This window comes from Leuresthes tenuis, unplaced genomic scaffold, assembly GCF_036924035.1.
Source record: "Leuresthes tenuis unplaced genomic scaffold, fLeuTen1.0.hap1 SCAF_24, whole genome shotgun sequence".
In the NCBI taxonomy this organism is placed as follows: domain Eukaryota; kingdom Metazoa; phylum Chordata; class Actinopteri; order Atheriniformes; family Atherinopsidae; genus Leuresthes; species Leuresthes tenuis.
Window position 1 is genome coordinate 16,350,049 of NW_027325378.1, and position 15,533 is coordinate 16,365,581.

General features: G+C 40.4%; 1 protein-coding gene across 1 annotated transcript in view; it reads left to right on the top strand.

Annotated features, from left to right (window-relative positions):
- Window positions 1-13,903, top strand: part of ofcc1 (orofacial cleft 1 candidate 1) — a 71,188-nt gene extending 57,285 nt beyond the window's left edge. Inside the window, exons 21-23 of the mRNA XM_072378776.1 lie at window positions 8,345-8,545; window positions 13,304-13,442; window positions 13,603-13,903. Of these exons, the coding sequence (XP_072234877.1) occupies window positions 8,345-8,545; window positions 13,304-13,442; window positions 13,603-13,673 (411 nt within the window). The 3' untranslated portion in view covers window positions 13,674-13,903. The remainder of the gene's footprint in view (window positions 1-8,344; window positions 8,546-13,303; window positions 13,443-13,602) is intronic.
- The last annotated feature ends 1,630 nt before the right edge of the window (window positions 13,904-15,533 follow it).

Here is a 15,533-nt window from a genome sequence, read left to right on the forward strand (position 1 = left end):
ATAGTGTGTGTGTGTGTCTATGAACATGCACATTTATAGTCTGTGTGAGGGAGCACGCGTGTGCAGCCTAACCGCTGACTCCCAGCACTCATTCTGGTTATTGGCTTGGATACTTATCACCTCCAGCCTCCAAGGCTTGATTAGGTTGAAGCTACTCCAAAGTCAAATTCTGGATATCAAAGGCAATGCTCAACTTTGGCATCTGTCTGCAGCATCTTAATATGAATCCAGGTGTCATGAAATTTTGAGAAGTGAACATGACATCTCGAGATATGTGCTCCATCCAGTTAGGAGTGAGAGAAATATGTTTTCCCACCACAAAAGGATTAGCTGGAGGAGGCATGACACAAATACTGAATCAGTTTAGTGGAAAGTATTGGTGATGTGATTGGTTTGGCTTAGGTATTAATACATTTAAGGATCACATATTCATGGCGGTTTATTGCCAGTGCGTGCACATGCTGCAGTGTACTTGTGTGAATCTGGCTTACAGCATGAACACACTGTGACAGGTTTGAAGTTCCATTTTTGCATATGGATTCTGTTCAAAATGTTAATCACCTCTGAGATCATTCTTAAATAAACTTAATTAATATGTGACAATCAAAAGATTTGGGAGACAAGAAAATAAGAAGTGTTTAAATGTTGAGCTGACTTATTTTCCTTTAGTAGTTCAAGTTGAGAGTAAACTTCAGCATACCCCAGAACAAACCTTGAAAAGTGCTCTGTTTAGGGCCTAGAGTGACTCAGAAATGATATAAAAGAAAAAGAAGCTGCTATCTGAGTTGTTTACTGTAGGTCGGGCGTAGGCTTTCTGCAAAGGAGATTAGTAACAGAGAATTATGCATATCTTATTTTCTGGATTATCTCAGGCACTCAGAGATGCTATCTCATTTCATAATCTCTTTTAAAGTCATCTGGTCTATTCTGACTGTAAAAACAGCTACTCTTGCTTGTTTATCTTTTCTCGAAGTCCAGTCTAGGATGTGCTACTTTTGGAAGGAGTTTATTGTTGCACCTTAACTATGACTGTTCATGCTGAGCTATTTATAGACTGTGATCTTTGCTTGAGAAGCAGAATAATGAGAGGACGGTGGGTGAAAGCTACTGTAGCATACAAGCCATTTTATCACTGTGTGTGTGTCAGTGCATGCAGATATATGTGCCCCTCCATGCAAATATGAATGGGTGGCCTGTCTTGTCCAGTGGTGCGTTTAACCAGACATAGACCTTTGCTTCAGCCAAATCAGGCCCAACGCAGACAGTGTGCATCCATGCCATTTTCAAGCTGCTCCAATTATATCTGCCGACTGTCCACATATTGGCCAATTTTACAATAATAGCATATCTATTTCTATTCTAATGGCTGACATTGCTTGGCTTATCCATGCATGCATGTCAGCGGTCTTTTATGCTTTGAAGTTTGGTCTGTTCCCAGCCATGTGCAATGTACTGCAGCCTATCTTGGGTTTTTATGCGTGTGTGTTGCATAGACTCAGTGTGTAGCCATGTATAGTGGCAGGCAGTAGTGCATTAGTTAGTTAATGTTCCACAAACAGGGTTACTTTGTTTCTGCAGCACGTAGTGTAAATAATAACATTCTGAAATTCAGAAATTATCTTACACATACTTTTTCAGTCACCCTCGGTTACTTTGACATTTGTGGTGAGCTCCTTTACTGTCTTAATGGGAGCTTCGTTCTATGAGGGTTATAACTGTAAGCTTGATATCTCTCCATTCAGTGGACAGACTGTTCCAAAAAGTGTGGAACAGGAAGGTGGTTTGCCTCCTCCCAAAGGGGAGAATTACAGATGCTAGTAAGATCCAAGGAAGCTTGTTTTTTTCTGTGCCTGCTAACGTTAGCCACAGATGCAAGCATTTGATATCTGTCGTTTTATTAGGAGTCGCAGATAGTGTGAACATTGCTACAGAAACTGAGAGCTGTGTTCCCATAGTGAGGCTGATTCTAATGATTTTGAGTTGTTCTACATTAATTAGAGCTGTGTAATATGTATAAAAAGTGATCGGTTGCTTTTTCTGGCAAATGATTTGTGGTGAAAAAAAACAAAACTTTTTTGTTTATGTAAAGATTAACCGATTGCAATTTTCTAGTGACTGGCTATTATTCTCTGTACATGTGCATGATTCATGGCAATGAGTCATTGAATTAGTGCAGTACGACAGAAGAATAATACTTGCACATTTCTACTTAGTAATATCTGCCTATTAATTGAAATTGTTGTGCATAATCCATATTAGATGTTGTTGTTCTATGAACCTGTGTTGGCATGTATGTTTGTGTGTCTTCGTACTGCCTGTATCTGTGGCATGAACCCAGTGCTCAGCAGCTAGATCTTGAACTGAAGAAATGTCTGACAGAAATAATGATGGTCACAGTGGAGTGGAGGGATTGACCCTCTATAGCTTAGAGAGCCTCAGTGCACTCACACCCACCACCACAAACACATACACACACATATGCACTAAAGCCCTCTCCACCTTCCCATCACCCCACAACTCTCCATCCCCTCCCTCCCCCACTGCCTGCTGCACAGCCTCAAGTGCCCGCAGGCATTGGAGATGCACGCATGCGTTGCCTCACTGTGTGAGGCTTTGTCTGTTTGTGAGCATAGTTGTATGTGTGTGTTTGCATGTGTTACTGTTTGTGAGTGTGTCTGTCTGTGTGTGTAAGTGGACAAAAGAAGCAACTACGTCTACCTGTTCTTTCACTTGACAATAATCACTGATGCTCCTTTTGGCGGTCTATACAAGTGGGTCTACTGCATTTCCCTGTTGTGAACGTCTTTTGTTTCAAATAAACAGAAACAACTGTGTCAAATTGTAATATCAGTTATCTTTTCACTGTAAAGTGACAATGTGGATCTAACATAATATATTGTAAAATAGACTAAATATTAATTTATTGTTTGCAATCTTTTTGAATACACATAGTAGTGTCCAGACATGGTTTGATAATGTTGTTAGTTAAGCCATTAACCCAACCTCCCATTCTCTTAACCACTTGGTTCATGTGTATATATTACGCAGCTGTATAGCTATAAAGCAAATACCAGATTATTATTGCCTAATATTGGCTTAACAACCCCATCGTGATCATTTTAGACTAAATCTCCATGATAGCATCTTTAAGCATGGTCATTTGGTACTACATAAGCAATAAAACTGGTATTTGCTCAGTTTGATCGTTTCCATGCCACCAGATTTCAGGATATTACTATCAAATCACTTTATGTGTGTGTAAATCTACCCTAATCTGATAAACAGGTCTTGATTAATTTCCCACCAGCAACTACGTGAACAGTTCAAATACTTTTTAAAATTTCTTGGTTTACTTGTGCTGCTGCTTAATATTTCCAGCCAGCATTAACTGGAATCCAACTAACAACATTAAAGTCTATTAACCTAAATTTAGCAAAATATCAGGTGACTTTGAACCTGATTTCAAATTACTTATGTGCTTCAACACGTAAATAGTTCTAAATAGTTCAAAGATCCAGACTTAATACACCATGCTGATTTAAATTACAAAAAAAAAAGAAACCAAGCCTCCCATCTTTCAGTTGTTGCAGTTTTTCAAACCTACAATAAATTGAAACACTATTTGTGTGATGCTTATAATGCCTTGTCTGCAAGTATACCACAATTCCTGAAATCCAACCAACTTCATGTTTTAGTTTGGTGCTCTTCTAATCACACAGTCCAGTTGGCTCAATAGAATGTTTCAATTTCACTTTTCCAGAAAACATAGGTGTTAAATTAAAGTTTCAAAGTCAAAAGAGCTCCACTCCCATCTCATCACTCAGCAACAATTTGTAAGCTTCGATTGCTATTTTATGCCCAACCAAAATCTCTCTTCAAGCCTTTTTTTCAGTTATGTTTTATGATGGCAAATGGGTTGCATCACCAGATGTCTCCTCACTGCAATGATAAATCTTTTCTCAGCCATAACACTAGCTCCACTGCCTCTTGTCCATTCCTAAGTGCCAGAAGCAAAAGCACCGTTCTAGCCTCCAAGTTCTGAACCAGAAACTTCAGTATTCTACTAAATCCAAACACACTCAACTGAGTTTCATTCACTTTTCTATAGTCCCAATCCCAACTACAGCCCCAGCCAGGGCTTCCATGTGCGACTGACACATAAATAACCAAGCCTGTCCGCCACCCAGGCAAATTCAAATGCACCTGTCAAAGTGATGAAGCACCCGCCCGCAGGGGAGCATTGTTTACATTTTCACTACACTCTTTGCAAAAGTGAAATTCTAATTATTTTCCCACTGTAAATTAAAGCCAAGTGGGACAGAACTACAAACCAAAAGGATCATGTCAATGGAGAAAACCCCTGCCCTTCCACTGCAAATGTGAATTTGTGAAGGGTGGCAAATAGCTGCCAAAAATATGTAGGTGGTAGAGGGAGGGTAGGTCAGTAACTTCTGCCTTTAATGGAGGAGACTGCAAGTAAGACAAGAGAGGAGAGAAAGCGCTGTGGTAGCATTTTCACTGGCTACATAGCAGCACAACCTCTGTTATGTTCAATAATGAGTCTCGAAAATTCCAACGAACTGAAATATTTTGTGCCCTCACATTTCATACATGATAAAGTGCCAAAAAAATGTGCTGGATTGTTTTTTTATGTCACATGGAGTGAGACTGAAAGACCATTGGTGAGACAATGGTCATATTTAAGGAGTCTGTGAAAATTTGAGGTAAAAGTACACAGAAGAAGGCAGATCCAGGGAAGAAAGAGAGCATGAATAGTAATTATGGCTATCTAGTTTGGATCAATCAATAAGGGATCAGGAGGACTGACAAGGCTGTTTGTGTCCATGCCTTAGGCTCCTGTTCTGGACAGTAGCCAGCCTGGCTTGGCTCAGTTTGCCTGCTCATGCAGACTTCTCCTTCTCTCCTCCTTTCAGTCTCACACAGGCACAGAGTACAGTAATGTGCGTCATAGAGTATATGTACCAACAAGTGTCTTACACTTAAATCTAGACAGACACACGTATTTACCATACTTAATGACATATGAATTCTCTATATTTTCCCGTGGGCTATGCAAGTTTGTGTTTAGTAATCAGTAATGGGTCCATCCGCTGGTCAGAGTTAAAAAAAAGTGGATTAACAGTCACATTATTTGACTGTGAGTGATTTCTTATTTGCCCTTGGGGCTGATTCTTACTTTTACACAGTGTTTTGATCACTGGAGAATGGCAAAGTTTACTACAAGGTCTTGAGGTCAAGTTTGGGAACTGTTTTGATTGTCAGCAGGGACATGTCAGATGGAGTCACCATAGAAGGATTTTTTTCTTTTAATAGCCAGCTCTAGACACTATGTTTATGTCGGTTATGTCAAGAAAATAAAGAAAAATGTGTCAGACGCTAATATATGTGACAGTCAAGGACATGAAAGATTAATATACAAATATATTGTACCTTTCCCAGCCTGGACCAGTTCTATTTCTTGACCAGGGTGTCACCCAGTGGAATATTACTATTTAAGGCTTCCTCACAACCTCTTTTTAGCTGAGGCTTGTATATTCAAATTCCAGTTTAAGTATATATATATGGGTCATGCTTTAAATACGATTCAAAATAATGTTCAGAATGTATTCATTTATCTCAGAGGCTGGAGCACATATCTTTTGGCCTCAAACAATAACAAAAAACCCCAAAAACATCATGATATCAGATACAAGACCTTATGTTTGGGGACACTTGAATGAAAATTGACAGGTTGGCACATCAATAGAATTTTATTTCAAGTCCCACTGTATTTTTCAGAAAGAAACCTCTCAACAACCACTTTTCTCTAAAGACTGATTGCTTTTTTCATGTGTGGTAAGGTGTGATTCAGAAAGTGTGAAATCACATCTTCTCCCAGGAAGACAGACAGACTTTATTTGTGAACCATGGAGCCATGTCTGCAGCTGTGCCATCCCCACTTCCTGTGCCCCTGTCCCTCCCTCCCATTCCCAATGTGCATTTGCGGTAATGTCTACAAATCTTGAAATTTATGTCCCTGCTAGAAAACATGGTTTACTGTTTATAGCCTTCCACTAAAAGAAATAAGACCCGTCTCTCCTGATACAAGTCAAAGGACTGATGCAGACTCTATCAGATTTCTAAATACAGACCTCAACGATAAATCCTGGCTTGATTGGGTTTGAATTGGGTTAGCTCACTTGAATGCTATCTGCTTAACCCACAGCTGGCCTGTCTGCTCCATGCAGGCATTGAAACTAAATCAGTCACTTAGTGCTATCAAATGGAACAATGGTAGAGTGGAGAGAGCACTCAGGCTAGGGCTAGAAGCCAGGCTAGCACCATAACGCAACACAACAGACCAGAACAGAGTAGTGCAAACCAGACAGGCCCTCTAATGCTCTTTCCTTTTTGTGTCTTAGCTATGATGCTTCCTGAGAGCCATGGTGCATTGCATGAAATGGCATCACCCAAAATGAACAAACAAACACCTTTTCAAGCCTTTTGTTTAGTCTTGTCAACTGGATTTTATGTGCTAATCGGTGTAGGATGGTGGCATGGCTAACATAGGATGAAAAAAAATCTATTTTCATGCAAGCTACTATACATAAACATGCACACCACATTGGATAATTCAAGCAGGTGTGTTTAACTAAAGTGACATACAATTTAGAATCAGAATACATGGTGTTTCTATCACCACTGTACAGCCACTGGAGAGGCGCCATTAAAGGACCATAGTAACACCTACTGTGGCCAGTCAAGGAGTTTTTTTCCTCACAATTATGACTTTGAATACTTGACTTCTCTTTATGCATCCTCACCAAACTGAGAACTGCTGCATAAGAGAGGATCTGATTTGCTCACACTCCGATCTGTGTTTTCCTCAAAAAGCAAAAAAAAATAGGGAATTAACACACACATGTTATCCAAACAGACTGATTACTGCCTTGCAGAGGTGCTGATTACTTAAGAAATTCAGGTAATCAGTTTTCGCCTAGTGTGGGCTGAGGCCAAGCTAGAGGCAAAGCACAGCTGAGGCGATTTCACTAATGAGAGTCTAAATTAGTGTTGAAGAGATGCATCCTTGCATTCACTCCTAACCTTGCACACAGATGCACACACACACACACCTTCCTTCTCTCAGTCTTCTTTTTATATGCTTTCATGACTCTTTGACACTTTGACAATGAAGTCCTTTCTACTTACAGGGTTGTCTGCTTTGTACTTCATGCTACGGCTCTAATTACAAGTGTGGTAATGGCTCCCACTGTTTTCTCAGTGAAGTGCCTAGAGTTGTGTTTGGCAAACCGTTTATAAGTGTGGGGGTGACATCGATATAGCACCAAATTAAACCTCTCCTTCAGCTTGACCCTGCCACTCATGGCCCGCCGAATGAGTTTGCCTTTTTCTTTTTTCTGTATTTTTAGACGAATCATAATTACACAGCCAATTAGGGGGTCACCTTGAAAAACTTCCTCCTCTTCATGACTCTCTGTGTGTGTATTTTCCACTAGTGTGAGTCTGTTGCTCTTAGTTAATGCTTAAATTATGGCCCTGCATAGCACTTTAAGTGCAAGTGTAGACATGCAAACACAGGGATGCTGAAAAAAGTGATTCACTGAGTCATTACTGTACGTCTTTACCACTAACAGTTTGAGAAAACATGTACAATATATAAGAATGTGTAAAATATGGAGAATTGCGTGCTGTGTGTGAAATTGATCTAAATGAGTGTCGTATGTAGATTTTCTGCGTTCTCTTTTTGTTGAAATTATGTTAAAGATCTATCATGATTAGACGTTCAAGCCGTCAAGAGTAAACGCTCTAATAGAGAGTGGGAGCTTCCATGATCTTCACACATGGATGATTTCGAGTTACATGACCTATATAACGTGTTACACGCCCCGCTTGCTCCCATGTCTCATCCTAATACAGAAAGGCAGCACATTACAGGTGTGTTAGCCCATGACGCACGCACATGAACATGCAGAGAAGGAGTCATAAACAAGCCAGCCATCTGGATTATAATGCTCATATAATCACAAACACATCCTGTCTCTTTACCTGCTACAGTTCAGGCCCCAAAGGACTCGTGTACTTTACACCAGTGGCACTCATCTGATAGCCCCAGTTTCATACGAGCATAAGAGCAGCCATGTTGCTTTTTTTAAATGGATTTGTCTGTCTTAAAGCATAACTTGTGAATCCAATGCTATTCAGCAGCCCACTTAAAACATGAGATGTCACGGCTTCCTCTAAACTTTGAGGAACACAAGCAAGGAAGAGTTTTACAGTCCTGACGTACAACCATATTTCTCTCTTAATAACTGCTGTTGAACAGGTGGCTGTTTATGACTATATCTGGACAGCAGAGGACCCCCTGTCAGGCTCTGCAGGCCTCAGTGATGAGTCCCACAGGGAGGGTGCAGCACTGCCAGAGAGTGAGACCAGCACTCATGTGATAATCTACACTTTGTACCTGAGTGGGCTGAAACAAAGATACAGGCATTTCCTCCGACAACCAGATGGGACAATTATTGAGGTAAGATAGAAATAAAGATATATGAGGTCCTGATTGTTCTCACTGCAATTAGTCTGTTCGTTCCTGGCTGCTATCTCTGAAGTTGCGTCCTTTGTTAAAAGAAATAAGGGAATTAAAGGCAAATAGGCAAATAGAGGGCTAGGTTTAAGACCAGTTTGTTCTATTAAGTTACTGTTTTTCTCACACTGTTGTCTTATGCTGCCTTTAGACTAAAGTTGAACATTTAGAGAAACTGAAAGACGAGGACAAAAGGAATGAGGGAAAGAGTGTGGGAGAGAGGTGGTTTAGAGGTTAGAAAACCTTTCCACCTTCAGACACTCACCTTTCTCTGAAAGAAATGGATACAGTGAATAGTCTGCTGTTCTGATTTCAGTGCAATGGAAGGCAACAGTATATTTATGTGGACTTAATGGGTAAATAACTGATTTTAGCCAAGTTAAATTTGAATTTTTTTTATTATTTTCAAACATAAGGTTAAGGCATGCAGAGCCCTGAGAAACAAATATCGACTTATGCCAATATGCAAGTAACTTTTAGTAAAATAAACTCTTTGCTATTTCCTTAGCTCATAACCGCTGTTGCTGTACAAGATCCAGGATATCATTCTTTAAAATACCAAAACATGAATTCTAATGATATTGGAAACAGTAAATAACACATAGTGCTACCTCACTTTGCCACCCAGTGTAAGTATAGATCCTCGTCCTTATTCTACAGGAGAGGGAGGTCAGAGTATTTGAATGATTACCAGATCGGCCTAATCAAAAGTAGCGCTTTGTTGCAACTGCCGCTATTACAAGAATGTATTCTGTCCTCAATCATTCTGTCGCTCCCTGAGCTACCTGAATCATCCCAACAAAATTAATATTTTGAAGTTTGAATGTCACAGTGATGAGGGAGGGTGTTTAATGCACTAACAATTAGCTCTGAGGCTCTGTTGCATTCTAATGGTTCTCAATCATAATTTGACTGGTGATGAGCTTAGGTGAGTAAACACACTGCATGGTATATCTATTACTGGTGTCACACTGTCTGTGTGTGTGTGTGTTTGTAGCCTCTAGACTTCTGCATAGCAGATGAGACATCTGGGGGTATTGTTCATCGCCAAGCATGGTGCGGACATACATGCACACACGCACACACATACAAATGTGTACACAGATCTTCTCTTTCTGTGGGCAAAAGTGAAACCTTCAAAGCTCCCACCGTCTGCAAACACACACATACAGATTCTGTCAAACATTCCCAACACTAATAAGCTCAAAACTCACAACCTTTGTCTGTGAGAATGCTATCTTGCTACCTCCCTTTTCTTTAAACTGGAAGTAAGTTTTATATTAGCTACTCTGCGAATGATAGGTGTCACTATCCCTGGAAAATCACCTCACATACTCCACTTATTCCTTCTCTCAGACACACACAGATATTTCTTGGTTGTCTTTTCCTTGCAGCTTTACAGCCAAAGACCTTCTGTAGCAAAAGATGCCCATGGCATTCTCTTTCACCCGTTGGTAGCAAGGAGTGATAACACCCATGTGGAGCACCGGCGACAGAGCACTATACTGTTCCTCTACGCCTCGCAGCAAACCTTCACTTTACATTTTAAAAACTAATCCTCCCCTGAATATATAGGCTAGTTTTATGTATAGGACATGATGAAGGAATCACCAAAGGCCATCCTCTGCTCTTGGAGGAACACTTGAGCTGATTTTATTCGTCCTTTCTATAATTCTAGCAGTAATATACACACTGTGAGAGGGTGCTGTGTACAAACTGGCCTCAAGATGTGAGGCGACAGCTCCTCGAGGAGAGAGAAACAGCCAAATGGGTATGACTTCAAAAACTAAACTGTTAAAAAAAACATTGAATCAAAAACAAGTCAGATTTAGGATCAGATGCAATGACCGTAGTAAACCAAGAAGAAAAAAAAGTCCATCCTGCTCTTAGATTTTTTTATTCCAAATTTCTTTATATGTTTTCCTTTACAGGCTCATTTCTTTATCCACTATCATCCAAATGATAGTATATCTTATGGTGATGTGGATGCACTATTACCAGGCAGGGAAGGTGCATGAATCGTTTTGGAGCAATGCAAACATACTATCTCAGGACATGTGCTTTGTATTGTCTGTTTTAAAATGTGGGAGTAGATCACCCATCATCATGCCAACAGTGACAAAAATGTTTCACCTTAATTAGCACGTCCAGTTAATGTGACTCCATTCTCTTTCCCAGTTAACTAAACATCCAATCCTGCCACTTTAGAAGTCTGTTTCCATTCACTGAGGAAAGATTGACGGATGGCTCATTTCCTTGAAAGAGTTCTGTTTTTGCAGGCAGCATACTGCGCTGCAGTGCCCTGAAGGACTTCAGGGTTCCACCCATAGACTAACATGACCACAGCTCCAGGAACTGGCAGCTTTGCATAATAGCTGCACATTTACACCCAAAATTTGTCTAAATGAACACAGTGAAGAGCAAGTCCTGGAAGAAGTGCCCTGAGCCAAAGACACTGTTTGGCAGGAATGAAACTGCTGGGTGGGGTCCTGTTTGATTTGATTGAGAGTGAGAAGCTGAGCAAAAGTCATGAGAAGCTTGTTTATTCAGCTGTTGTTGAATCAGCTATGTTGATTCAAAGTTCTCCTTGCATTGCATCCTTGATTGAAAGGAGAGAAGCTAAAGTTCTGTATGTGTAGTAAAAAAATATAACGATAATGGGAGTCTTTATGGACTTGCATATTGACTTCTGTTTAAAGTGAGTTAATATTAATGATCCGTCATGTGCTCTCATAGTTGCCCAAGGCAGGTGAGTAATACTGACCATGTTGAAGAAATCTTCTTGCTGATTCACAACAATACAAAAAGTTGAAGCGACGTTCCCATCAGTGTGCTCCAATAAAAGACATTAAAGGTAAAGTGAGGTGTAGCTTTTCAAACGCTCATTACCTATAAACAGATGCTCCGCAGCTGCCAACTCGCAAAAAGCAGTGCTGACAACAACTGTTAGGGCCAAAATTACACATGGAAATGCATCCATATAATCCAGGACCTTCAGAGAACGACTCATAACCACTCTGTCTGTAGAAACAAGATGGCTGATGAAGAAATTAATGCAGGCAAAGTCATTATCTTCCCCTCCTAAAACCACAGTGGGTTTATGTCCCCCTGTGTCGCTTTTTCTCTGAGGCTAGCATTTAAGTGTCCATGGACTTATAAAAAGATAGGACAAGCCAACTGTGCTCCTTTTGTCTCTTTTCCTCCATATGGGAGGCAGCAGCATATGCAAGAACTGGCTCAGCTTCTGTAAAACTTCCATTAAAGATGCACAACTAAGGCTCTGCCAGCTTGAATATTACCTCTCTCTGCAAATTATTTATGGCTCGGAAAAAGCGCTGATGGTGAGCATCTCTTGCGACTTGTATAAATAAAAACACTTTTCTCTGCAATTTCGGTGTTGCTTTTTTCCTCTCTTTCTTGGGGATGCACTTAGCTGCAAAAAACAAAAGCTGTGCATTTTATTTAATAGCAAGGTTTTATCTGCTTTACATTTAATTTTCCTACATTCAGCAGGAGTGAATGTGTTGTGGTATGATTAGCAGAGGAAATTTCCCTTACAGATTGTAGATTTTTACAGCTGGAAAGTGAACAAATTGCCCATCAATGACTCAGTCCACTATCCAACTGCACATGACCGTGACTCTTCATTGTATTCGTTACATTCTATATACTAATATTGATCTAATTTAGCAAGCAGAAAATATGAAGAAGTTAACCTTTTGAAAATACAGCTTGCAGCAACATTAATTGACAAACTGCATCAATTCTCCCTCCAACCTCTCGTTTTGTAATTACTCTGCCGCATGTTTGATTGCCGCTGTGGAGCTGAGGACCTACGCTTCATTTGCCGTTAGGTCATCAGCAGCCGTCAGAAATATGAATTTGATTTGGACAGGAAGTGAGTGCGCTATGTCTGTCTCTGTGCACACTGTCTCTCCCTCATGTGGTGTGTGTGGCAACAAGAGACTGGTAAAGGCAGAAAGATAGGGGAATGTCCTTGGCTATTTGCTCTATGTTGCAGAAAGAGATTAATGCCTCCCTGGCAGCCATATCTGCTTAGCAGGACTTCTCCAAAGTACACTACATGTAATTATCTGGCCAGTTTATACTAGTTTTATATAGAACATCTTAATGTTTTTGCTATTTGCAACCCTTTCAGTGTCATTTTCAACTTTAAAGTAGAGAGTGTGTCACCTTACTTGTTTGACTGCTTGATGCTGCTGCTGTTGTTTCTTTGACTTTACTTAGGATTCTGTCAAGTTAAAGTTTTAATGTTTTTTTTGTTTGTTTACCTTATCATTCAACAATGGCTAGCTGTGATATTTTAGTTGTATTTTCCCATCTCTGTACATAAGTAGGTCAACCCAGAGTTGTAAGAGCTATTTCCCCTCTGGGACAAGAGGTAGTGTGTCATATAAAGTCTCCATTTTTGCTTCTCTTCCAACTTAACTGTAAGTACTGGGACAGAAGAAGAGACTATGCATGACAACACTACTTGGAGGCCTCGAGGAAAATAGCAGTTCTCCTGCCAATCTCAGTCATTGTCATCTAGGTTCAACCTGTACTTTGAGATGCTTGATACCCTCAAGGGTCTCCTGAAACAGTTGAGTTTTTATCACTGTTGTGCTGTTCATTCTTCTTTGTTGCCTGTCCATTCATGCTGTCTGCCTGATTATAACATACGCTTGGCTTTTACTGAAGGTGATTGGCGACGTAGAGGGGGTTAATGATGCAACCAGAGTGATGTCCTGCCCAGGAAAGAGCTCTACCAGTGAGACAGGAGACATGAGAGGTGCCGGTGCTTTACTCCAGCTACGGAAGCGGAAAAAACTGTTTGGGCGTAAGTGTTGATTGATGCTTTTACAGACAAATAAATCTTATTGTTATCACATAAAAATTGTTTTTTCGCTGTGTCCTCATCACACATGTGATTGTTTTGCCTGTGTAAGCCTACCTGCTTAACATTTACACAGTTTCATCAGATGTTTTGTCTCCTTTAGGGCCCCATCGTGTTGAGCCAGTAGGAGGAAGTGGATGTGGCTCCAACTTTGCACTGCACCACAATCAATGATATCAAAAGAAAGACACAGCTAGCTGGAGCTTGAACTGATGTAAGTTTTCCCATTAGCTGTCTGATGGTAGACATTGTTGCTCTCTAAGTAACTCTATTAATATTGCTTTTTTCAGTAGTGAAAACACGGATGTACATTCTTCGCAGAGTTACATAAATCAAAAATTTGCAAGCCAAAGCTTAACTAGGCAGACTAATAGTAAACAAACATGGCTGAGCTGTAGCTCATAGTGTATCATTTTTGTAACCCTATGCAAGTAATGATAAATAATAAATAGTGCATGTGAACTGATCAGCCATCTGTGACCTAATAAACTCAGCAAACACTTCAGCAACATTTCTAATGAATGCAAGTTGTCAAGTGTCCCTCACTGCCTCAACACAATGAAATATGAAGATTCTTAAAGTCACCAGTCTGAAGACGAGTGATAAAATATCAATTTTGGCCTCACATTAAACAGGATAATATTCGGGCCAGCTTGATTTGTATTGAATATGTGTCTGCTAGCCGGTGCTTAGTGTAATGAAGTGGCTCACAAATCAGGCTATAATGGCCGCCTACTTACACATATTGCTTAATTAAAGGTTGTGAGCTTATTAGCATGTGTCTCTGGCACAGGCTGCAGGAAGATGGGGAGCAGGACTGATGCCATTCAGGGCTTGGCTTTAAAGCTTTTATAGATAGCTAACCTATCATACTAAAGCCATAGCCCCTCTAAAATCGGATCTTAATAACATGTCATTTTCATTGATGATGATTTCCCTTTATGTGCGGCCGTTACAGATCAAGTTCTGGGTCTCGCTGAGTGGTGACAGTGGCCATTTATGGTCGTCATTAGTGGGAACACACCTTACCTTGGCCTTGAAGTTGCTTCTCACCTCCATGTTTAAACCACCACAGTCATGGCTCTGGGGGACGGAGTCCACAGAGCTCTGATGGCAGTTACAAAAATCCCTATGAAAGGAGAGAAAATTAGAGAGCATTTTAGATCTCTGGGAGTCTGGAATATAAAAGAAGACAAGTGCAACATGGTGATATTATTGCACATGGACACTGTTGACTCTTAGTCACTTGATATGTGGAGATGCTCAACATGCTTTGGTGAAACCTCAGCAGTGGTAGGATGTGTTAGACTTGTGTTGCATCTTGCCCTACTGTCTGCCTTTGACACTATCCAGAGCCTGTAGAGCTAATGCGCTCCAATTAGAGATCACTCCATTAGGAGTGACAGTGCTACACCCCCCAATTCAATCAGCCCCCTAATGAACATTAAGCAGAGACGTTGCCTTTCAGAGACGACAAGGAGTTCCTCTCCTTCTCCGACCGTCCTACCACACTGCTTGTGCCATTTAACCCAACTTGTGACTATATTGCTACTATATTCCTTTGTTTAAATGTCAGTACAACATGGTGGTGGCCTGAAGAGCAAGTTTAACACAGCTGAACGCAGGAATATTCCATTGTTCTTCTATTTGTTTTGATATGTTAGCCTTTTATGTAAAACTATTCAATTTGATGAACGGTCCCTGTTTCTGCTCCTACTTTCTCTGTCATTTGATGTCTTCTGAGAGAATCATCACCTTTTCTATTCATGATCATCAAAACAATGCCCCGTGCAATATGTTCAAACTGAGAGAATCGCAGCTACGGAGGGGGCAAAGGTATTTCACTGGTTCAAATATTTGATTGTTAATGACAAACACCATTTCACCGCAATTTAAATTTAAAATTGATCCCTGGGAGCAATTATTTCTGAGGGAGGAAAACATGCCGCTAGGTCTCTGCTCCACACATTTGCTGATTTAAGTTAAAAGAAAACCTTTTTGCAGTGCTATCATAAGGGAGCTGCAACTTTTTGA